This window comes from Rhamphochromis longiceps, linkage group LG8 (assembly GCF_057381845.1).
Source record: "Rhamphochromis longiceps isolate RC_006_pf linkage group LG8, R_longiceps_female_GT1.1, whole genome shotgun sequence".
NCBI classification, from domain to species: domain Eukaryota; kingdom Metazoa; phylum Chordata; class Actinopteri; order Cichliformes; family Cichlidae; genus Rhamphochromis; species Rhamphochromis longiceps.
The window spans coordinates 22245487-22270968 of record NC_140564.1 but is presented as its reverse complement, the minus strand read 5'-3'; the positions used below and the strand labels follow the sequence as shown (position 1 = coordinate 22270968).

The 25482-nt window shown below is 41.1% G+C and overlaps 2 protein-coding genes across 2 annotated transcripts in view; one reads left to right on the top strand and one right to left on the bottom strand.

Annotated features, from left to right (window-relative positions):
* Positions 1-273: 273 nt before the first annotated feature.
* Positions 274-15672, bottom strand: LOC146663637 (NADPH-dependent quinone oxidoreductase VAT1-like). The gene is made up of 6 exons (XM_085416489.1): positions 14975-15672; positions 9713-9920; positions 5463-5633; positions 5236-5325; positions 2660-2898; positions 274-1425 (listed from the first exon to the last, which is right to left on the bottom strand). The coding sequence occupies exons 1-6, from the start codon at positions 15473-15475 to the stop codon at positions 1243-1245; spliced, it is 1392 nt and encodes a 463-aa protein (XP_085272615.1). The 5' UTR covers positions 15476-15672; the 3' UTR covers positions 274-1242.
* A 3276-nt stretch (positions 15673-18948) lies between these two features.
* LOC146663636 (rho-related GTP-binding protein RhoN-like) overlaps positions 18949-25482 on the top strand; it is a 35895-nt gene continuing 29361 nt past the window's right edge. Inside the window, exons 1-2 of the mRNA XM_085416490.1 lie at positions 18949-19065; positions 20387-20474. Of these exons, the coding sequence (XP_085272616.1) occupies positions 18961-19065; positions 20387-20474 (193 nt within the window). The 5' untranslated portion in view covers positions 18949-18960. The remainder of the gene's footprint in view (positions 19066-20386; positions 20475-25482) is intronic.

Genomic DNA, 25482 nt, shown 5'->3' with positions numbered 1-25482 from the left:
AATTTGGAGGAAAGTGTAAAAGTGAATGATCAAAATCATTAATTACAAATACAAATTATTTTAAATAAACTTGCCAATCTTTTAATGGAAATTCTTCTTTTAGGGTGATCTCAAAATTCTCAGAACATGCAAGCACCCCACTTACTTTAAATTGAAACACTATCCTTATTTAAGTTGAGTTTTTACCCTAAATAATACCCAAAATGACATACGCTGACACTGTATGATTGAAGATCATTTTCATGCATAATCCAGCCTGTGTGGAGTTAGATATGTAATTTTTGCCTGTGTAAAGACAGGAGATTGTAAAAACCAAACAACTGCGGTGCAAACTTTCCGCGTTGATTAAAGGGATTTGACAAATATTTTGGATGAATTGTTTAGAAATTAGACATGTCAAACATGAGACAACTTTGTCCCACTAGTGTCTATTTAAAAAAAAAAAAAAAACAAAACCCCAAAGGTCCAAAAATGTTAATGTAAATTTTTGTTAAACCCCTTAAATTTATGCTGCAAGTTTGCACTTCAGTCGAGTGTTGATTGTTTGATTTAGAGTCCACCATGGTGATGTGCAGGGAAAAAAAACAAAAAACAAAAACAATTTTTTTATTAACATCCTGCCCAAATGATCTTAACTGTATATGCAGCTGGACAATCTTTATAATGCACGTTGTGATGTTGGTTCATTGGTGTGCCAATTTTGAAGAGGCGCTGTTGGCAGATTAGATGCTGTGGTAGACACGATTGTAGTCTGAAGGCAGCACAGTCCCATTTAAACACTGGTAAAAGTGCAATTTTCTGTTTTTAAGCAAAGCTCATCAGTCCTACTTTTCAAAGTGATTAGTCAGTGTTCAGTTTTATAAGCACCAGCCCTGGTATGTTGTTATCACCAGTGTTATGTTAGAGCTGCGATCAAGCTGTTGTCATAGGAAACCAAAAAAAACAAACAAATGCCGTCTTCTTTTACCAATTGTGAATTTTAACAACAGTCCGTAATCAGAATGCATTTTCTTCAGGTGATTTATCAGAATGCAGTGACATTTTATTTAAAAGTTACAAACAAGTGTTCCAGACAAAGACACCACAGTATAACCATATTGCACAACAAAAATCCATCAACATTTCCAAAAAAATACTGACAAAGAATTCATGACATCTTGCTTTTTTCCTTCACCCCGCCTTTTTTTTTTTTTCCTTAAACAGCAGAGCAAAAAAGGAAACCCTCGAAATAAACACTCTTACTCAATCCTTTTCTGCTTCAACTTCCTCTTCTTTCTTCTCGCTGATGGCAGCATCATTTTTTTCCACATTTTCCCCAGCCTCAGCATTGGACTTTGGCTTCTCTTCCTCCTTCTTGGGTTCAGGAAGAAGGATGACTTTTCCAATATTTTGGCGTTCGTGCATGCGCTTCATGGCTTCAGTCACCTGAGAAGAGACAGGGGAGCAGAGCAGATGTTCACATTGGGCAGTAACTGAGCGCATCAGCCATTTAAATGCAGCCAAAAACTATTTGCGAGTCACTAAAACCCCGATAAACACAATCTGCTGTAAAGTTCCTCTCTGGGCAATAACAAAGTTCTTGTTTGAATGTTTAAGGGATGGGGGGGGGGGAGGAGAGAGCGAGAGCGAGAGAGAGACACATACCAACTTGGCCACATATGGCACAACAATGACTTGCAGTTACCTTACAAAAGTCTTATTATTTTCAGCTAATGGATGCATATTTACACATCAAGCAGACATGGAGCCCCACACACATACACACCACAACATGTATAGGGTGCTTTGCTTCGGCCCTGTTTTGTGTCCACTATTTCTAGAAGGAAACCATCGGCTTTTACAACCATCCGTTTCCCTACATTCATTTCCTGCTTGCTAAATTTGGTACTGGAAACCTAACCTATATATTAGAGAACTGCAGGAAGGAAGTGCAGCTGATGAGTGAAAAGGCAATAAAAAGCAAAAAAAAAACCTGACTGTACATAGCAGCAAAAGACTGATCACTGTGGAAGATCTAAGTCCCCCACTTGATTTGAGCAGCTTTAATTGAAAGGTGAACAAAGTCTGCCCCATGCTGAATTAGCCACTGCCCAGCCAAATAAGTCACAGGCTAATATTTAATTCACCTGCCTTTAGGCTTGATGATGGCGCATGCTTAGACAGCATCATTTGATGAGGCTAATCAAAGTCACATTTATTTCTATCCAGGGTGGCATTCATTTTTTGCCAAGATCTTGATTTGATGAGCAGAGTCTTTGCCAACACATCCCAAAGATTCCCAGTGGGGTGAAATTCTGGACTGTGGTGAAATTGACATGTAATGTTCCCCAAACTGCTCTCTCATTGTCATCTCGGAACACGTCTGTATCATCAAGGGAGAAAAAGATGGGACTGATGGGAAAACCTGGCCTGATTCTTTAAGAAATGAGAAGCTGCGTATGGCATCACTGATGAATAAATAACTTCCTACCAGCTGAAATGCATCAATGACTACGATAATTATCCAGAGGAAGGCTCTTACCCATTCGAGAGCAAGATAAATGTCAATGTATACTTCAATATGCAGTAAAGTAAATACAGAAGCAGTTCCAACAAGCATCTTCAAAAACAAGGAATTGTTTTATTTATTTTTTTACACTGCAAACCCGATCAGACTTACCTCCTCAAAGTGATAGCTGGAGTCAATGCGGGGCTTGATCTTTCCCTGCTTGTAGAGCTCAAGCAGCGTAGACATAGTCCTGCCGAAGAGCTGCTCATCAGTGATGTATCCCAGGTGGAAGCCGCTGACAGCTTTGTTGGACTGCATCAGTTTCATGGTGTTCAGAGAGAGCTGGTTATACCAGGTCTTTGCCATGGCCAGCAGGTTCTTCCTCTGGCCCGTCACACAATTGGCTGCACCTGCAATGTCAAACAGTGATTAAGGGAACATTGAAAAAAGGAAGAAAACCCCCAAACTTCACAATAATCGTCTCACTACCTTATCACAACCTCCTTTAACTTTACTGCGTTGCAAATAAATGTTTGAGCATCAACTCTGATTTCAATTCAGTTTTATTTATGCAAGGCCAAATCACAACATCAGTCACCTCAAGGTGCTTTATATTGTAAGGTAGACCCTACAATAATACATACAGAGAAAAACCCAACAATCATATGACCCCCTGTGAGCAAGCACTTTGGCGACAGTGGGAAGGAAAATCTCCCTTTTAACAGGAAGAAACCTCCGGCAGAACCGGGCTCAGGGAGGGGCGGGGCCATCTGCTGCAACTGGTTGAGGTGAGAGAAGGAAGACAGGACAAAAAAAAAAAATGCTTTGGAAGAGAGACAGCGATTAATAGCACGTATGACTCAATGCAGAGAGGTCTATTAACACATAGTGAGTGAGAAAGGTGACTGAAGAAGAACTATTCAATGCATCATGGGAATCCCCCACCAGCCTACATCTATTGCAGCATAACTAAGTGAGGATTCAGGGTCACCTGGTCCAGCCCTAACTATATGCTTTAGCAAAAAGGAAAGTTTTAAGCCTAATCTTAAAAGTAGAGATAGTGTCTGTCTCTCGAATCGAAACTGGAAGCTGGTTCCACAGATGAGCGGCCTGAAAACTGAAGGCTCTGCCTCCCATTCTACTTTTAAATACTCTAGGAACAACAAGCAAGCCTGCAGTGCGAGAGTGAAGCGCGCTAATTGGGTGATCTGGTACCAGGTCATTAAGATAAGATGGGGCCTGATTATTTAAGACCTTGTATGTGAGGAGCAGGATTTTGAATTTAATTCTGGATTTAACAGGGAGCCAATGAAGGGAAGCCAGTACAGGAGAAATGGAATTCTTGAATTCTTCTTGTAAATTGCATGAGACAGACTCGCCATTAATCACGTGCATGATGTCAGTGGAGAAGATGCATCAGGGCCAAACTACCCCACAAGAGAAGGTAAACAGTTTAATGCCCCATGTCTTTGTGAGTTTGAACCCAGCTTCATTTTGTCCCCAGTTTGGTCATATCTCAAAAATATGTCAAAGCCAAGGTTTTCAGTTCAGTTTAATTAAAACAAATCTTAAAGTCATTATTTAAAACTGTTATCAGGTTATAATTTTCTATGCTTTCAGATGGGTCAACTAACACTGAAGCATGCTAAGTACAGGGAATTCTGCTGTGCAAAGCTACCGACTTGCTTAACAACAGTGGTGAATCAGCACAGACTTGCTTTGAAAACATGGTCAGATGAGAGCATTTTAACCTAGGACTGTAATCCCAAATCCTGAACCTCTGATGTTCCATTCATAAGGAGAAAAGCGGCACATCGACCTTTCAAGATTGAGCCATTTATTCCGGCAGTTAGAGGAGCAGATTACACGTGCAAAACATCCTCATGTTTTCACAACTGGACTCACCCCACGCCTACGGTGTCTGCTACCTTAATTAATGTTTACATCTGCCGAGCATCAACTCAGAGCTGGCTCCAAACCTGTTGATCCATGTCAGAGAAGCCACAGGTGTGGCTGCATTTTAGACTACTACCAACAAGGCTGTTCACCTCAATTTTATTTATACTGCACTAATTCACAAGAGGCACCGTTTATAATTTAAGGAAAGTGCAATATTAGAGAGAAAACCCCAACAATCAGATGATCTCCAATCAGGAGGCACTTGGCAACAGTGAGGAGGAAGAATTCTTTTTTTTTTTTTTTTTTTTTTAAACAAGAAAAGACCTCCAGCATAACCTGGCTCAGGAACAACATGCAAGACTGCCTTTAAGATATTAGCTTCACTGGCTCCCTATTAAATCTGAAATTTATTTAGAGTCCTGTATGATCATGCCCCATCATACTGCATCTTAAAGTTCTTTTAGAGAGACGATCCATTGCCTTTTAGCACTGTATCGAAGAGCAACAGTTTCCATCTTCCTGCTTTTGAAGCTGCTGCATGTTATGGAACTTGGATACAGCTTTAGCCTTGAACAGCTCGGTATTCATTGCATAAAAGGGAAAGAAAAAAAAAAAATGAGGCCGACATTACAATGACAGCGTGTGTAGGAGGAAAACAAATTATACACTCATTTAAAATAAAATGCTACTTCGCCAATCTAATCAGGTCTCATTTTAAAAATAAATAAATAATTTAAAACACCATGACAGGTTAAATAAACCAAGTGAAATAAAGCTTTAGTAGAAACACCAAAGATCCCCCCCCCAAAGGATGTCTACACAATGCATTTTTTGTTTGTGCGTCTTACCAAAGACTATAATCATGCCCAGGGGCTTCAACAAACTATAGCCTTTTTGGGTGTCAGAGCCACCAAGGGGGTCGAGAACGATGTCCACACCTGCAGAGACAGAAATAAAGGGCAAAGCTTTGTAAATTTCTAGATAACAGAACATGACAATGTTCAACACAACGAAAACATGAGGCAAGGATTTCCATTTGTGCAGTAGTAAAACAAGAGTATTTTTTTTTTTTTACCCTTCGGGCTGATTTTGCGGATTTCCTCCACGTAGTCTTTGGTGCGGTAGTCGATGGGGTGAGTTACCCCGCCTTGGGTAATAGTCTCATGTTTGGAAGCCGACGCCGTGCCAAAAACAGTCACATCCTGCACAGTTTGACACAGCTGGGTAGCAGCAATACCCACACCACCTACAGATGTGCAGACAGCAGCAAAGACCGGCATGAGAAGAGGAGGAGCAGGTGTTTCACTTTCAGCAAAAGAGGTTATGTGCGATCTCTCTCTGAACCACTCAGCAATTTTCTCAAACATTCAAACTATGCTTGCTTTGAATGTTGAGTTAGTACTCAACCGGGCTCCTAGTAAATACATTTTAAGGGGAAATTTAAATGACGATACTGTTGTTACCAAGCAACTGTAGTGAGCTTTTACAAATCTAATGACTAATGATTGAGACAAAACACTTTACAAGATATCAACTTTGCCCATCTGAATTTGTGTAATCAGTTAATATTTGCATTTGATAAAAAGATAAAGCATGAGAAGACCGGTAGATTCCATTCTTCACATGTGGAAAGTTCTGCATCTGTTGTATAACTCGTTTTGACCTTTTACACGTTTTGGCTTAAACGTCCTGTATGCGCTGTAAATAAAATGCTAAGTGGTTAAGAGCCAGACCGTACATCAATATGTAGGTGTTGTTTCTACAGCAGCATAAGTAATGCTGCTCCAGGACCATGACTGCAGCTGATAAATGATGTCATGGCTTTGCAATCTAAGGGTAAAGGTCACGAATGGGAGACATTTGTCTTTCTAACACCTGTTTAATGTTTTGTCCATTTTGACTCGAATTATTATGTTGTCCTTAAAACTAACCACCCCCCCCCCCCCACACACACACACACACACACACACACACACACAGAAAGAAAAAAAGTTACACTTCAAAAATTACAGACCGTCTCACACAGGACACCAGAGTCTCCTGGGTGTCTGTTTTGCATTAGGCCCTCTCATTCATCACAACCTTTTCCAGGCCTTGATCCTCTTCATAAGACTTCTCTCTACCAGAAGAGCTTTGAACAAATGTTGAATGGAGCTTCAGAGTCTGAAGTCAAAGCACAAGTGCTTTAAATAGTCATTCTTTTAAATGGTCAGGAGGGAGCGGTACTCGAAAATCTCAGTACAGTCTCACTCCTTGCAGCCAGAGATGTGACCTTAATGTTAACTTGTGCACCATTTTGGGCCTAAAAATCATAGTGACATTGTAGGATCAAGGAATAAAGGCCTACAGACCAAGCCACAACAATAGGTCATGAGTAGGAATGGGAATCAAGACCCGATAGCTCAATTCCTTTTAATTATTCCGTTGTATTCTACTCTATTGCCTGTCAATTACGCTCATCGGTTCTGCTTCCACTTGTGCTAAAAATCAGTTGATTTCAGTTCGTAGAGGAGGAAAATAGTGACGCAGTCTGCAGCGTGGATATAACTTTAATTTTTTACTGCACAGTGAAACGACTGTATTATGCTATTATGACAACAACTTCAGCACAATGAGAGCATGGTAACGCTAAGCTAGCCAAGAACCCAGAGTGAAGTTGGGTTGACTGGATGCTGACCCCAGCCCAGCAGCCAGACCCTGAACTTCACCAAGCAGTCAGGCTGCAGCGTGCATTTCTACTGGGTCACGTTTCTAAAGTAAAATCACTGCTTTAGTTAAAAAGCATTTCCCAAGTGGTTGCTAGACGTTGATGAAGTTAATGGGAAAATTATTATTTAAACCCCAGTTGCACAGGCCTACAGACTGGTCAGTGACCCCTCAGACTGGTTTTCAACCAGTTGGGAAATGCATTTTTCCCCTAGTAACTGGTGATTGAATCACATCATACTGAGGACAACTCTTGAGCAAAAAGGTGATGAGAAATGAATAAAAGGTCTATGGGAAAATTATCCAAGTAAAAATGTTAGTCGAGTTAGTTTCTTATCAAAATATTACCACTGAAGTCACATTTACTTCTTAATTAAATTATGATCCTCATTATATTTAAATTGGCAATAAATTAATGCTTTAAGGTGGAGTCATCATGTGGAGTCATCACAACACTGATTAGCCAGCGATTGTTTTGGAGCAACATTATTTATGATTTTGTAGGAAATACACCAGCATGGGCCGGTATTAAATCGGAGCTGGTCAGATTATTACTGCGTCATCGCCTCACCTTTTCCCCCTAATGTCCTCTCGCTCTCCACATCACACCCAATTCCACGGAGAGCGTAATTTAGAGATGCGACTTAGGCTACGTCCACACGTACCCGGGTATTTTTGAAAACGCAGATTTTTCTATGCGTTTGCACCTTTAGTCCACACGTAAACGGCGTGTTTGGTCACTGAAAACGAAGATTTTTAAAAACTCCGTCCAGGGTGGATATTTTTGAAAACTCCGTTTTTGCATTTAGGTGTGGACTAGAAAAAACGGAGAAAACGCAGCGTCAAAGGTGTGCGCATTTTTTGACGTCACACTGTGCGCCACGTTATTGTTTCGGTGAAATGAATTTCTACAATACTGTTACTTCTACTCTCTGCAGTGTTTAAATGCTTACATATACACACAGTTACTGTCCCTCCACACATGGTTCTGCTTCTATGCCCCAGCTTTGTTTACTTTTTCCCACCGAGGCTTCTAGACTTCTGATTGGCCAACATTTCTGCACGGTTAGGAATCTAGCGCCACCTGCTGCTTTGGCATGTTCATAGCAGCGTTTTCCTTCATTTCTGCCTTTACGTGTGGATGGGATTATTTTTTAAAACGAAAACGGAAAATCTCCGTTTTCAAAAATACCCGTGTACGTAGCCTTAGAGGGTGGAAACCTCAGAAGACAGGTGAACAAAAGGCGACATAGAAAGCAGTGCTTTCTGATCTCTGTGGCCCATTTCCACTTAACAGTGAAAGGCTTTTGAAGATGATGACCGCCTGGGCCTGCAGGTTCACCAGTAATCCTTTCTGCCCTCATGATTCACACAGGTCAGCTGACACCCATTCACCCACTCAACAGTGATGAGCAAGCCTTTGAGAGGGAGGATGCAGAGGAGCAGAAGAGCAACTGAGCATCACAGTAACTGTCCTCTATTCTTCGACTCAGTATAGGGGGATCAAACACGCAGATATTTGTGCTGCTGTGACAACACAACGTAAAATCTTTGAATTCAAACTGAATAAAGTGCAAAGCTAAACACACACTTCCTCAATTCTCTCAGCTCTAACTGGATTATACCACATGCTCATAACTATCACAGCTATATTATATGCTGTGCAGCTGTTTCACAAGTTCAAGATATTTTCAGTAACAATGTGAAAAATGTCATCACAGACTCATAGCTGAAGGTGTCAACTGCACATGCACTGCAAACTTTTAGTTTTCCTAATAAGAGTGTGGTGATCTCCATTTGATCAAAGGCAGAAGTGAAATGTCACACTAGCTGACCCTATAACTGTGACATACAGCTAACAAAGGCCTTGGTTTATAACTCCTGGACATGCACACTCATTACAGATGGTTTTGTGTAAGAAATTTGCATTTGAGAAGTGTTGCCCAAGCAACCATTTGTGATAATAATCCAGTTTTGTATGAAGATGTTTTGACATAACACACCTCTTCACTGCTGATTTTAAGTCTTTTAGCTGATAATCCTTGAGCATAGAAATGCAGCTGCATTCAAAGAGCTGATTAGCAGGAGGGAGCGTGCTGTGCGACTCTTTACACGTTACCCAGGAGACTGACAGAAGGTTTGTTACACCTTCTAATTAACTGATAACGAGAGTAGTCTTGTCACACAACATTGGGGATGCCACTGAGCTAGTCTGAGGAGATCCTTCATTATCTATTCCTCAAACTAATTTTCACACTAAGGCTATGCGTACGATTATAAAAATAATCAATTAACTGAGTAATGATTTGATGTAACAAACAAAAACTGGGTCATTTGATAATTTTAGGATACACATCAAAACAGTGTTTATCATCTTACACCAGGGTGCAACCGCTGTTTCAGCTCCTCGCCACGTAATGTGCAATTTATACTTCTGCACTGTGTGGACTCTATGGTGTCGCCTGCACGAGTGGACGTCACTATTCTCAGCATTTATACTCATTTATAGAGCCTCTGTTGCTGTGCAATCTCACATGTGAGAAACGAAGAAGAATAAAAACAAGAACTCCTCACTAATTTTATTTGGAAATTATTTTCAGGCGTCTCCACGAGTCTTACCTGCTGCCATGTGTATAAGAACGCTTTTGCCCGGCCTAAGATTGGCCATCTCAAACAGCATCATGTAGGCGGTCATGTAGTTAATAGTTAAAGCAGCACCTTCCTCAAAACTCATCTCCTCGGGCATAAGGAAGGTGCGGTCAGCGCTCACGACAGCTACTTCCTGCCACATGCCGCTGCGGGCCAATGCGATGACACGATCGCCAACCTGAGGGAAGGAAAGAGGGGGACAGGGAGAAGGTGTTGTGAAGTCAAACTAAAACACAGACGTTCACAGCTGTGGAATGATGCATTTCTTCATATCAACTTAATACGGGAAGCTTAAAAGTTTGATTTAACAAAATTATAAATCAGTAAACACAAATTACACCTGATGCTAATCTGAAAGTAAAAAACAAAAGTGGGGAAGTTAAATTAGTGCTTTTTAAACTTTCCTGTCATTCAGCTTAGTTTCACTCTGATTAGTTTTCCTCCTGTGGTCATCTATGCCCCACTTTCAGCAGCTCAGTGCCCCACATTTTGAAACCTTGTGGTCTCGAGCAATAGTTCTCCAGGGTTTCTGGAGGTCTTTCCATGTTTTTCTTTGGACATTGGGTTTTTTCCCCTCCAGTTCTAACGGGAAAAAACCCCCAAGTCAGCCTTGTGATTATTAGAGATTTATATTTCATGCATTCTTTCCAAAATACATTCTCACTACATTGTCTTTGAGTCCACAAACTTCTGTGCCTCAGTGAAACTCACAGCACCCTCTCAAACAAACTAAAACCATTAAACAAGACGACATTTTAACATTCATTCTCTGGTAATGGGGACATCAGATATGGGGGCTTATGGGAAATGCTGTTCATGTTTAACAGCCTTCCCAAATTCAAAGAGTCATATGACCAATGTTGCGAAAAGTTCCAAAAATGTGAGGGGTGCAGGAAAGCAGCCTGATCTGATCATGAATGCTGCAGTTTCCTGCTAAAACAGCTTCAAGAGCTGAGTCACACCCACTTCCTGCTGCACACAGCCCATGACAATAGACAGATGACACACACAAATATTTACACTCGCAAACACAGTAAACACACACACACACACACCCACATTTGGTATGCGTGTGTGCCCCAATTTTTGGCGAGTTATTGTAAAAGCCTCAACTTCCACCTCAGATGACACGCTCGATTTCTCAACCCCTGCACTTGTGAAACATTAAAAACTTGCAGGATCAACTCAAAAATTCATAATAGCCTGTTTTTCCCCCTTTCTTAAAGAAGGGCTGAGTTCATTTCTTGGAAGGTTGACATAAAGTGAAGTCACTGCAGAGACTACAGAGTGCAAATAGGACAGTGAAAACCTGCTGCTCATTTGAGTCAGTCGTGACAAAAACTAGCGCCACGCCTGGTTTTCTGCAGCTCATTTTAGTGCATCGAAATCTGTCTTTGCCACTAAAGCATCTCAGTAGCCGAGAGAAAGAGCAGATCTTCATCCATAATTCAGAGTCGTGTGAAAACAAAAGCACATCCTCTTAATTCTAAACTTTTCATAACAGGGGAGAAGCAAACCCAACCCCACTGGAACCAAAGCTAGCAGCTGTAGCTTGACAGTCATTTGCTGTATGACTTTCAGTCATCACAGCATTTCAGTCAGGTTGCAGTCTGAACTTTGACTTTGTCATTGTAAAACCTCGACTCTTTTCCTCTTTCAGACAGTTTGTTGCAGATTTGCTGCCATTCTTGAGATCGTCATGTTGCATGACTCGATTTGGGCCAAGCTTTTACTCTCAGACAGGTAGCTTCACATTCGACTAGAATATTTTGGTATACAGAAAAATTTGTGGTCACCTAAATGACTGCAAGCAACAAGCCCAAATTATCACCTCTACCACCATGCTTGACAGTTGTATGAGGCGTTTATGGTGATATGCTGTGATTGTTGGTCACCAAATGTGTCGCTGTATATTACACCCAACCTTGGTCTTGTCTGTACAAAAGGCATTATCCCAGAAGTCTTTGCAAATCTCAGCTGTGCTGAACAAGCCACACTTGCTCAGTCTTTTTCATAATTATACTGTCATCAAGTTTAACAATTACCATGCTAACTGAGGCTGGTAGAGTCTGAGATGCAGCCCACTCCGTTTCTCCAAGCAACGGTAAAGCGTGACCTTGGTGAGTTTGCTGGGACCTCCACTTTTGAGAAGAATTGTGGCATTGTGCTAACATGCACCTGAATGCTCAGACCAGCAAATTGCCAAAGACCGTTTTTGTATACTTTTAAACATGCAGAGCTCAGTTAATGAAGTGAATGTGATTAGCAGCACCTGGCTGCTGCTGAGCCTGTAATTCTATGGAAGCAGTAAAGGTGTAGCTAGTTTTTCAAACGACTGCATACCATTCTGACCGTTTGTGCATTTTACAGCAGCCAATCATACAGATTGTTTTGTTTTTACATTCAAGACTAACACATGCTCTAAACCAAAAATCTGCAAAATCTACTTGAAAATGGAAAATGTGTGCCTTACACTAAGAAAGTTTAGCGAAATGGTTCCCAACTCCCTCCAGTATTTACGTAATTAAATGTTTATAGTATAGCATGTAAATACTCCTAGGACAGATTAAATGCCTTGGAAAGAAAATGCAGTTAAGTGCATCGATAGCTTAACATTTGCACCACATGCACCAGACCAGAAAGCATGCGCTGTGCTGACCTAAACACATCATCGCTTCGCACATCAAGTCAATTAAAGACCATATTTGTCAAACAGGTGGCATCTTGCATCCTTTCTCAGGCAGTCAGCTGGAACGCTGGAACAAAAACTGCTGCTCCCATCTTCCTGAAATAGCAGTAAAGGTGTGGGCTACAATCGTATATATTGTGCTTTTATTTTAGCATCACTAACAAATGGAAACTGGAAAGACAAGAGAAGCTGCATAACAAATCTAAACAGTCTTCTTATGAAACAGCCACACCCTGAAGCGCTCTCATCTGGAGCCTCGCTCCAGCCTCTCAGTATCAGTCTCTGAAAACACTCTGGCATCCCTAAATGTTATTGTCTGCACTGCAGTCCCACCCACATCCTTACACTAACCTTAACCAACTATCTCGCATGTTAACCTTTAAATTCCTGTTGGGATTTCTCACTGCTTCCTGCACTGCTGCGGCTGGTGCTTTGTGGTGTCTTGTGTTTTGATGCTTCCTTCCAAAAAGGAAGTGTTGGAATGAATATGATCCACAAAAATGGAGGGAATGGAAAGAGAGGAGGAGAGCAGTAAGTGGTGAAGAAGAAGGGGGAGAAAGAGGAGGAGGAGGGAAATTCCATGCTGACACTTCAGGATTGGGAGGACTTTCAGTGATTCTTAGAAAATACACATAATGAAGCCATCATGCAATTAACTGCATGGATAAAGAAAGAAAAGCTGGATCTGGTGGAAGAATATTCAAGTCCTTTGCAAACAAACAGAAGTAACCTCACTGTTAGGCCTTCTCTAGTTCACACACACTCCTATCTTAACATCTTATTCAAATGAGGATGATACAGAATACAGATGCGCCCCAGATACAGAAACAATAATGAAAGTTGATTTTACATAATCAAGGTCCCTTTGCAATATTGCGCTGCTAATTTACAGGGATGAGTTCCAAATTGTTTAAACCACTAGAATAGATTTCATCCAAGTTTATGATTACCTTTCATTGGCAGTGTCGTGTTTTTTGTGCACTGCTAAACAATCAAGTCAAACACACAGCAGTAAATCTGCACCTGAGCCAGATACATGCAAGACTGAAGATTAAAAACGTGTGCAGAGCTGCCTTTTCTGTCACACAGCAGGTATCGGGACCCTAATGATAGAATCAATAAGGCATCTGACCTTTAAACAGACTCGATAGTGGTGCTGGAATCCATAGAAACCTAATCTACCATCTTACTTTGTGTTCAAAGAGCCTGCAAATGCAGTGATCATTCTTGTTAGACAAGAATCTGAGCTATGAGACCTCCCTGTATGACACAAGCTTTATGTCAGTACATAACAAGCATAAACTGGGGCACTGATTTACTGTGCAAAACTCCCAGAAAGGTCTCATTTTCCTTCAACTCATGCAGATCTTAAAACAAGCAGTTTCTTTGTTTCTGATGTCAACATTAAAATTTTTTTTTAAAGGTTAAGATCAACATTCATCCACAACTGCTGCCTGGAAGTCATCCATTGCCAAGACTTGCATACAAACCAAATAATGCACCTACTGAACCCAGTAGGCTGGCTAAATAGTGCCGTTGGTCATGTGTGAGTGTTTTCCACCTTCCATTAGTGCACACAGAACATAAGAAACTCTTGTTAGATGGGGAAAAAAACCCAAAAAAAAAAACCTTCCTCTTAATTTCTGTGCAAACAAATCTGAACCAACAAGTGAAAAGTTACAGAACTTCTGCAAAAGGCATTAGCATATAAATCCATGAAGGTTACTTGCGATGAGTCACTTAGACGTTATCTTACACATACCACTGTAAAACCAAACGCAGTGCATAAAAGCAATGACCTTCGGCCACTGAAAGAGCTTTGTTACTTGAGTATGTGTTTAAACTGTGCCATAATGTAGCTGTGAGGCGCATGCAAGGTTCAAAGAGGCTAAAATCAGCAGCTCTCTAAATATAATGGAGTATAATTGCCAACATCAGGTGTTACAGCCTACGAGTTTCCATTAGTTTCAAGAATTTAAAAGGAGGCACACACTCACTTGGTTTAGAAATGCGCCTTTTCATCAGAGAAGAAAATACACGTAGCTTCTTTTGTGCAGGGGAGAAAATGTTAAAAACGCGTCAAGGCCAGACTGTCACTCAAACACCGTCAGTTTTCTTAAGTGTCACACTTTCTAGCAGCTGCTCAAACGAACACACTACGATTAAGGTTGTTTATTGAAATGTCGCTGCTTGAGTGCCAAAGACGAGTCTGTGGTACACAGAAAGGAAACAGCCAGTCCAAACTCACGTCAGCTAGAAATCTGATTGTGCCTTCTGAGATTTGAGAGGAACTAAAATTAACAGCTATTAAAAGAGATTTCAGTTCACGGTTTTCACTAAAGAAACGTGGAAAGTGATGACAGCAGCGCTCTGGGCTGGCGTTTGGAAAAGATTACACGCGTCACGCACTGGCAAGAAATGCAGAAAAATTAAAGGCTCGGATACTTTGCTTGGCAGCTACGGAGCCGCTGATCTGACGCTCTTTCATGACCACAGTAGAATTTTGTGGGTGTGGGGAAAGCATTTAGCAGGCCTTTACTCACTTTCCTGTCATTCACATCCTCCCCGACCGCTTCAATGACCCCGGAGCCCTCCATTCCCATCGTGACGGGCGGGGAAGGCAGCAGCTCGTACAGACCCTGCCTGGCCAGCAGCTCGGCGAAGTTCAGCCCGCATGCCTTGACGCGCACCAGGACCTCTCCTGCCTTCAGCTTCGGCTTGGCCATCGTCTTCACCTGCAGCTTGACTTTGTCGTAGCCCCCATGTCCCGTGAGTACCAGAGCGCGGAAGGAGAGCGGCTTCTCCTCAGCGGCTGGTGCTGCAGCTGGTGGTTCTGCTACAGCTGCTGGTGGTGGTTCTGCTACAGCTGCTGGTTCTGCTGCAGCTGCTGGTTCTGCTGCAGCTGCAGCTGCTGGTGGTTCTGCTGCAGGGCTGCTGCTGCCTGACTCCTGCTGAGGTGCATCCGAAGCAGCTGAGGGAGGCTCATCAGGCTTTTTCTCCTGCTCAGGCTGTTGCTGCTGAGTTGGACCCTCTTCGCTAGACATGATAACCACGTTCTAAGTGCGCTTTTAAAGCTTTTCAGTTTGACAGTTGCGCCTGTTTGAGCGTTTCTTTCCAAACACTCCAAGAACGTTTAGTGCAAATTTTCTAGTATAAAAATGTGAAATAAGAGGGTGTTTCCTGCAGAGTCGAGTCCTCAGTAAGATGTGCGCGGTTTCCTGTGTATGCGCCTAGATCAACAAGTGCCCAGAGTCAAGAGCGGCGTATTTTATACAAGTTCCCAGAGTGATTTTCACAATAAAATACGGATGCCAATTTACCAAAACGTTTCTTTTCTGTTCTTTCTCATTTTTGATGTGGCAGCTAAAATTGAATTCACCAATCCCGCAAGATTTAGATGAGTTTGTTTCAGGTTGTGCAGGTTAAAAAAAGAAGAAAAATTATGGCACCCATGAAGACCTGTCGAGAACTGATTTTAAAAAGTCTAAAAAAAACCAACTTCCTCAGGCAATGCATTCATGTCCAATATTTTTCAGGGGATGAAAATGCTGAACACGAAGATTTTCCGACTAAGTAACATAAAAATAAACAATTCATTTCTAATAATATCCGCGTTTTCCTGCATGAGGACTTTAAACACACAAGCATAACAACATTGGATCTACACAACACTTTTTCGGGTACTCAGAGGCGTTAATAGACAAAACTGCTGCTCTTTGCATCCACTGAGCTCCACATTTAACCATTTTTATATTTCTAACCCAAAAATTGGCAGAGATAAGTATAAAAGCGATCTTTATAATCATGTTTCTGCAATGTGTCAAATTTCAAATGTGCTAAATATTCGCTGTGGACATGATCATGGGGTGTTTTTTTCTTTTCTTCTCTCTGGAGTTTATTTTTATAGTCCATCATCAAAGTAACTTCCGGTTCACTTCTGCTTCCAGGTGGCTTACTTGACAGAGCTCAAAACGTGACCGATATGTGTCGTTGGCAAAAAGCTCAGAGACAAGAGCCAAAGAGCCGTGGAGAGCGTCAAAGCCCGGACACTGGAGCCCTGGAAAGAGAAGTGGGATTATTAAGATCACATAATAGTCAGGAGTTAATAAATGTGAATAAATTATGTTCTGAGTCAGATTCATTTCACTCAATGGGCCACATACATCCCAGTTTGATCTCCAGTGGGTCAGACAAATAAAAGGCATCAAGATCAGGGACATGTTTTTGTTAAAGTATTTTTGAGCAACTTCTTAAGGCAATAGATGAAAACAGATGAGATATCTTGAAGAAAGTGATTAAAATTACAACCCTTAATCTCACTGGGGATGCTGGGATTACAGTTTACAGATTAGGCATAAAACCCTCACATGTACAGTTTCTTTAACAAAACAGTGAAAGTATTTTATCTCAACGCCTCACTATTTACACTCCTGTGCACAAGGTTAATACTGGCATCAGCAGGCTGTGTGTTATAGTGTATTTTGTGAAAAAGCAAAGTACTTAATGACTTCACTGCAGCTTTCACACTGGGTCTTTTCTAGCTGAGAACTCTGGCCTTGTACATAGCCTCACACCACACGACTGGTGCAAATACGATGTTAACTGAAAACACAAAGAACTGTGGTTGCTAACTTTGATGTGAGGGGAAGTAAGCACTCTCAGATGTTCTGTGCTTAGACTTCGGTTTTACACCCCCTCACTGCTTAAAAGCTATTGACTACTATAGTTTAACTGCCTTTTCAGCTTTGCTGAAGCTAAAGTAATCAGTCTCTTCTCCATCTTCCAGCTGCTCCCTTGTCACAGCAGATTATTTGCATCCATCTCATCCTATCTGGAGCATCCTCCTCTGTCACACCAATCCTCTGCATGACCTCTTTCACTAGATCCATGAATCTTCTCTGAGGTCTTTCTCTTTTCCTCCTGCCTGGGATCTCCATGGTCAACATGCTTTGTAAAGTATATCCACCATGTCTCCTCTGCACATGTCCAAACCATCTCAGTTAACAGTTCACTGTTCTGTAGTGAATCCAAAACCCATCATGAGTACCTGCATAAAACAAGTCAGATCCCCATAACAACTTAATGTTTTCATCTTGATGCATGCTCAATCATCCAGGTAAGTTAATGTTTTCTTGCTTTCCCCTGTCGTTCACCTATTGATCATGTTTACATGTCCATTTGATCATTTTTGTGAAGACAGACAAGTTAAAAGAAGAGCTGATGCATATCTTTTTCCTCAAAATCAAATATTAGGATGTTTCCTTGGCAGAGGACGCCCGCTTTAAGTGTCTTTTTACTCTCTTCACATTGTCTTTGCACAAAATAAACTTGTATCTGCTGAGACTATCAAACATACTGTTAATAAATTCAGAACATATGGTTTCCTTTTACATGTCACATTAAACTCTTGACGAGGCAACATTTTTAGTTTTCCAAGGACAATTTGACAGTTTACTTTCTTTCTGATGTTTTAGCAAAAGCAGACAAGCGCACAATGGCTGTGGGATTTAGTAAAATACTGGAAAACAAGCTATTTTTTCTCTTTCTCTTCTCTCTTTTTTGACCAGAAGATGGAGCTAACAGGCTGCAAATGTTCTTTAGAAGTTCTAATGCGCTGAGGCAGATCACACAGATCTTATCCCTGGTAACAAAGTTCAGAATGAAGCTGGCATCTTGTGTTTATATACAAAAGAGCAGATTAGTGATGTGGGGGTGTCACACCAGAATCCTTCTATCAGCAGCAGTGTTAAAAACCTGACTGTCACTAAACTGTGAAGACTTGCAAAGTAAATCTGTAATCATAAAGATAATGATTTTGCTACCATGGAGTATATTCTGTATATTTGTCCTGATTCTGCTCTGTGACTTTATATCAGTAACTCAAAGTGACAGTTCATAAATCTATACAAAGTAGACGTGATTAATCTGGCTTTTTTCATTCAGCAGATATTCAGTTGTTTTGAACAGAGATATATAAACCCACCTGGGTGGATATACGACGCGGGGGGTGGCGCGGTGTCAAGCTGGGCAGAGTCTGTTATAGAAAGACGTGAACAGTTGCAAGTTTTCATTCAAAATAATAGACTGTTAGCCCGGCTGTATTAGCGCAATAACAGCAGCTGCTCGCAGGGTTAAGCTGCTTTTCTAGCATGACGCGGATGGAATACACTGAGCGTTAATGTTGTTTACATGGCCAGCACCACGTAGGCTTTAAATGTGAAAAGCCAAACAGGAATCTGCATTTTAAGGACGTGACTTTGACCGAAAGCGTCAGCTGTGCGCCTCACTTGACTGGAAGAAGCAGTGGAGCGCAGCAGCGCGCAGAGCATGTAGCCGAAACTACACCAGACTGTGGAGTTGAAGTTTTCTTTTGTTTTCTTTTGTTTTTTTCTTTACCCGGAGTGTTTTATTCCATCTGTGGGAAAAAAATAAACATTTAAAGCTGCTCTTCGACATTATTATTTGCTTGGAGCTAAATGACAAGGAGGTAGCGACACAGAAGCACTCAGTGATTTAAACAGGGGAAATCATGGAGAGCAAGGGATTACTTCGCTGTAAGATTGTGGTTGTCGGGGACAGCAAGTGTGGCAAGACGGCTCTCCTTCACGTTTTTGCCAAAGACTCGTACCCAGAGGTAAGGCAGCATTTATTAGAAATAGAAATACGCACAGCAGCCCTGAATGGTGCGACGGCACAGGTGCGTAAAGTCCCCGAAACCACGCGGCAGTGTTTTCACGTAGAGTGAGATCGCTACAAGAAGGCTTGACATTGTGGATCATTGTGGGAACTGATTGATACCTAGTTAAATGTGTGGCCTGTAAACATTTATTATAATGTATTTGTGCCGCCAAAAATATCATGGAAGTTAAAACTCGAAACTGTAAATGGATGTTCTCTTTTTTTCTTTTCTTTTTAAAGAAACATTATGGTGTTCTCATTGTGTATTATTTCATCACGTCAGGATTTTACCGGGGTTTGTGTTAAGCCTCATCTAAAGTGATGCAACAGCATCATGTAAATTAATAACATAATTAGAATTCAGTGGCCAGTTATCACTGAATTTTTTTTGCCTACGTGCGCTTTTGCGCACCGTGTCCGTCTGTTGATGTGGGACTTTGCAGGTTTGACCAGAACAACAGAATAACCGCCTGGGAGCTAGATTGTGTGCTGTGAGACGCGAGATATTAAACCCGGGAGTGTGTAATGTTTTATAGTGGTGACCGAAAACCGAATAGAGGCAAAAAGTTCGCACAAGTAATACTTTGTCTCTCAGAAGTAGTACTCTGTCTTCTTTACTTGATTACATAATTTTAATTACACCAATAAGACATCTGAAGTAAGTAAATATATATATATATATATATATATATATATATATATATATATATATATATCTTTTTAAGAACTAGTTTATGACAAAAAACTTACAGATTGTGAATGGATAAACCCCAAAGCATACTTTTTCAGCAAAACTAGAGAGGAATGCAGACTAAACTCACTAACAACAGGAAATGTGTTTAGTGAAGAAGGAAGAACTTGTGTTCCAAAGGAGGAGAATTTTTATGTGATGCAGGAAATGCATTCTGTCAGACTCTTGAACTGTTGGGATTAATCAAACCAAAGCTTTTTGAACTAAAGTTCAGAACTTGCAAATAGGTCAAAGCAAAGCATTGGACTCATCTACTTTCCACACACACACACACACACACACACACACACACACACACACACACACACACACACACACACACACACACACACACACACACACACACACCATCTCTCGCCTCTTGACATTCACAACTGCACTTACCATCCCCACAGCAGCTATTTGAATTAATTAGGAATCTGACTGTTTTGTCATGAAAATCACACCGTCTTTCTTTTTTACAGTGGGCATATCATCTCCTCCAAGCTTTGATCTAATTTTAGCCACCACACGCCTCTCGTTTCAGAATTACGTTCCCACGGTGTTTGAGAATTACACGGCTAGCTTCGAGATTGAGAAGCAGAGGATCGAGCTCAACATGTGGGACACATCAGGTGAGATTCCCAATCATCTCTTTATGTTCTCCTTTCAACTCAAGATTATCACACCAGAGTGATGAAAGGTGTGCCGCATTATCAAGCCGTGATGAGGTTACTGAGCGAGGAGCTCCAGATCGGCAGACAGCTGACTCCTTGGAGTGTTCCGCAACTTCCAGGCTGTGGGCCAAAAACATGAACAACCACAATGTGTCAGGATAATCTGTTGAGAGTACTGACTGTTGTTTTTTTTTTTTTAAATTTCAAAATGAATTAATCTAGTCTGGGACGCAGAAACATAACTTGTGTGTATTTATATAACTTCAGTCCTACTTCAGAGCTAATCTGACACTTTCAGCAGCAGCTGAAGTGTTATGTGAGGCCTCTGAACAGCTTGTTATTCAACACATACCTACTCCGAGTAACAACCACAGCTAATCAACACATGAAAATGCAAATTAATTGCCTGCATACATGATTTTGATGAGGATTTTGGCATCTTGACTGAATTCATGCAACATGGCACCAGTTTATTTCAGATAACAAGTGTTCTCTGTCCACTTGTAGCGCTGAGAGCTTGCGAAGCTGTTGCACAAACTCTTAAATGTGTTCACTGAACATTTTTTGATTTACAAAGTCATTATATCTTTTCAAGACTTCACTTTGGAGAGATGATCAGACGGAGGGCCTCTATGGGTCTCCAGATGTGCATTAACTCTCTCCCATTTTAGCCTTTAGACCCCTTCATGTTTCATTTCTACTTACAAAACTCCCCAAAACTTGTTCTCACACAGCGTGAGAGCAGCTTTACTGCAAAGTGCTCCATTAACCTCCACCCGTGCAGACAGGGAGACCAGCTAGGCAAGCTGGAGATTAAGAGCTGCTGCAGCTGCCGAGGCTGCTTTGCGGTGGGTGAGGCCGCTTTGCGGTGTTTAAACAACACCCTGCGAAATTACCGGCTGGCTCACGCACATACCTTTCCCTCACTAAAACACTTAAACAGTAATTTACTCCGCCTCGGAAAGAAATGCAATTCACCTTTTTGTGCGAAGCAGGTGCCGTTCAGAATTGTTGTGTCACATTATTGGAATCTGAGCGGACATGACGCTCCCAGTTGTGAATGAGTTTATGAGGTGTGAGGTAAAAGAAGGGCCAGCTTCTGTCAAAAAACTCCATAAACATGTATAAGACAATAAAATCTGCTTACTTGTGCTACTGTGAAAGAAAAAGAGGAATTAGATTGTAATGTGCATCACTTTAGGAGGGTTTACAGAAGGATTTACTCAAGTCAGAGGGATTTTTCTTTATATACGGGCACCCCAAAATGTTGCATGTCTAACTGAAAGGGATTTAAAAAGCAATACTATCTGATTGTATTAGAATTTTTTATACAAAACTATATTATAACTAATAAATGGTACTAGAAGCTATAAAAAGAAGCCAATTCTGCAAGCACCAGTGGTTACAATATTAGTTTTGTGTGCTCATTAGATGCCTTGATAAGAATCAGACGAGAGAACATTTATTATACAAAGACATGGCCCCATATTGAGCAGCAGTGGTTAACGGGAGCTGATCCAACTCTGACCTTAGGTGGCTTCTTCCAGCTCTCTTTAAGTGAGGAGGAGACATGTGTGTTGCCTTGCAGCATCCCTGCCAGCTATTCTGGGTTTGTGTCAGGAGACAGGTGCATCGGCAACTACATCAGTAACACCACAATTCCCTCTGGTACCTGCTGTGTTTTACTAATAGCTGAACGGGGGGTTACAGTCACCTGGTGTGCTTACATGGAACTTTCTGTATATACACTGCTGCAATACCCTTGACTTTTAAACTTGCTCCTGCTTACTTTATGCAATCACAGATTTATGTGATTTGATAAAGAACATGCTTTATCTGATATGTGTGTTTGTGACATGTGGCATGGCAGTGTGTGCAGTTTGTTTAACCGCAGGTGAACTGACTCAATGAAATTGAAGTTCTAAATATAAAAAAAACCCAATCCCAAGCTTCAGAGCACCAGAGGTTTCAAATATATAAGAGCAAAAACTCATCACACATTTTAAGCTATGAAGCTTGAACTCCAGTGTGGATGACAGGGGAGGAGATAAGAAGAAAAGGATCATGTTGAGTTGTTGTAGAGGCTCACAGATAGGAGAGTGTATTAGGCAAGGTGCCAGAAGCGGTCTCTGAGCTGCCCGCTTATTGTGCAGAAACAAACAGTGGATTTAATTAATCAGGCACTTGCTGTGTGACCGAACACTTGCCCCCTGTCTCTTTCATTCTTCATCTTGCCACACAACCCACCTCCTGCTTCCCTCTGCTACATCCAAACATGCTTGTAGTTTAAACTCCCTTCCTTGTAGGTTAAACTCTTTTTTTTTTCCCTGCCAATTTAAACTTTACCCTGAATTTATTGCCCACTGGCTCCTTACACTTCCTCAGTCTTTCAGTCATTGTCATGTTGCTCTGTTTCTGTCTTCAGTCATGTGGCGCTGCAGGTGAGACCAAGTTGAGATCAAGCTCAGATAAATGGCAATGGCATTCCTGTAAAAAAAAGAGACCCTTTCTAAATGGTTCTGCACCATTTCTATCAAAACAAGGCTGGAGATGGTATGCCATCACAAAACTAAATCAATGAAAAAGAAGTGCATTGAGTGTATTGTAGTTAAAATACACTATACCTTCTATATCTCCTCATCATGACACAGAGACTCATTCACTGTCCTGTAGTCCTGTTGGCTGGATTTTTGCAACTCATTATCATAAAGATGTTGAAAAAGAATCTCCAGTTAATCCAAAACGGTGCAATGAGACTTCCATTGGCCACGCATTAAATAAATAACACTGACTATTTTCGTCTGGGCCTCCAAACTCCGCAGATTGAGCCCCATCATATCTTAATGATGGCATAGTATTATATTATCCCAACAGAGCACTTTGCTCGCCGACTGCAGACTTACTTGTGGTTTCTAGAATTTCTAAAAGCAGATTTCAGCTCCTGTGGAACCACCTCAAGAGACAGACACCCTATCTACGTTTAGGATCAGAATAAAACATACTCTTTGATAAGGCTTATAGCTGGGGCTTGATCAGGTGACCAGGATCCATCTATTAGTTATGCTGCTTTAGGCTCAGACTGCTGCGGGACTTCATGCAATACACTCAGCACTTCCTCTCCACTCACCTCTTGGTACTCCCCATATATCTCATTAAATTCTTGTCTTATTTCTTCCTTAGTCTGTGTTTTATCCTGTCTCCCTTTGTTCTTTCAAACTCCTCACCCCCCACCACCTCCTAAAACCAGTTGAGGCTGATGGCTGCCTCTCCCTGACTCTCATTCTGCCGGAGGACTCTTCCTGTTAAGAGGGAGTTTTTCCTTCCCACCATTCCAAAGTGATTGCTCATATGGGTGATCAATTTATTGTTTGTGCTTTATGCCTAATACTGTAGGATCTTTACCTTACATTAATGGCTTGGATTGACTGTTTTTGTGAATGTGATTTATAAATAAACCTGTTTTGAACTGGTTTGGATACTTTAGTATTTACCTAACCAATCAACAGTGACTCCCAGAGCAATGCTGTCTGGTTTATGCAACATGGGATGAATGCAAAGTTAATCACTGGTTTTAGTACAAGATGATGATAGACTGGATCTGATTTCGAATCACTGATGTGGTTGATTCATTCAGAGGTCTTGAATGAAGATATTTTCCCCCCCCCCAAAATCTCTAACTTTCAATGGTTTAATCAGTATTTGCATATACAGAGATCAGCCTTGAGGTTAAATAAATAACACTGACTATGTTTGTCACAATGCAATTCAAGACTGGGCCTCCAAACTCGGCATATTGATCCTCTACATAAAAAACTTAATTCACAGAGGCCCCCACACATTACAGATATTACCTAAAGGTATAAGTGTACCCCCAAAGATGGATCGGAGATGTTTTTGTTAGCAGCAGGCGTGGCTACCCAATATGAGGTAGGCATTTTTAATGCTTTGGGTGAATGGTATGGGCTTTTATTCTAATTCATCTTCATAAAAAGCCTCTGCAATGTTTAATGGACAATGAATCCCATGGAGTCATCAGATCACAATAAAAAAAAATTAAAAAAAACAACTAGAAAATAAAAGTAGTCTAAAATTGCAAGCATTATTGATTATGATGACACAGCAGTTGTGTAGCAAGAACTTGTTACTCTTCAAATAAAAAACAAATAAAAGTGCTTAAAAATCTGATCCCAGCTGACCTAATTTTGTCATAACAGTTTATATGTCTAGATTTGCCCTTCTCTGCAGTATTCTCCTCCTCTCTTTAATTTCATCAATTCTTCCTAATATCCCCTCAGGCTGCCAACCTCCCACCCGGCTCCTTCTCTGTCTCTGTCTCCAACAAGTCAAGGTCAGGAGTCCCACTGTATTGGGGCAGTGCCCTCTCAGCACTCTTGCTCTTGATTAGCTTACCTTGCGTTTTCTTTGTCTGTCTCTCTATCCATCTTTATCTCTTCCTCACTTTTCACTCACTCCTTTTCTCATTTCCCATACTTCTTTCTCCCAGATTCCGGCATATGGCTCACTGTAATCTGTCTTTATACGCAGCGACAAAAAAAAAAAAAACTGAAGCAAAGCATCCTGGAAGCAGCAACAAATCAGTCAGAATGCACAGTTAGGTCCTTAGATATTTGGACGATGGCATAATTTTTGTCACAATAAACCCAAACAGTGGGTTTCTTGATGATTTTTTTTTATTTAGGGTCATTGTCAAGGCTCATAATTACAGACTAAGACAATTCTAAATATAAGGATTGTTTTTTATACCTGGATGAAAATCCTTTGCAGTCAGTGACTGTGTGAAGTCTCAAACCCTTCATTTTGCTCAATAGCCCTGTACACTACAGAATTCAACCTGCTACTACTATCAGCAGTCACATCATCAATAAGCAGTAGCTACATGGGCCCCATACATGCAACCTACATCTGCATACATTCTGCAATCCTCCACTTTAGTGTTTTTCTGAGT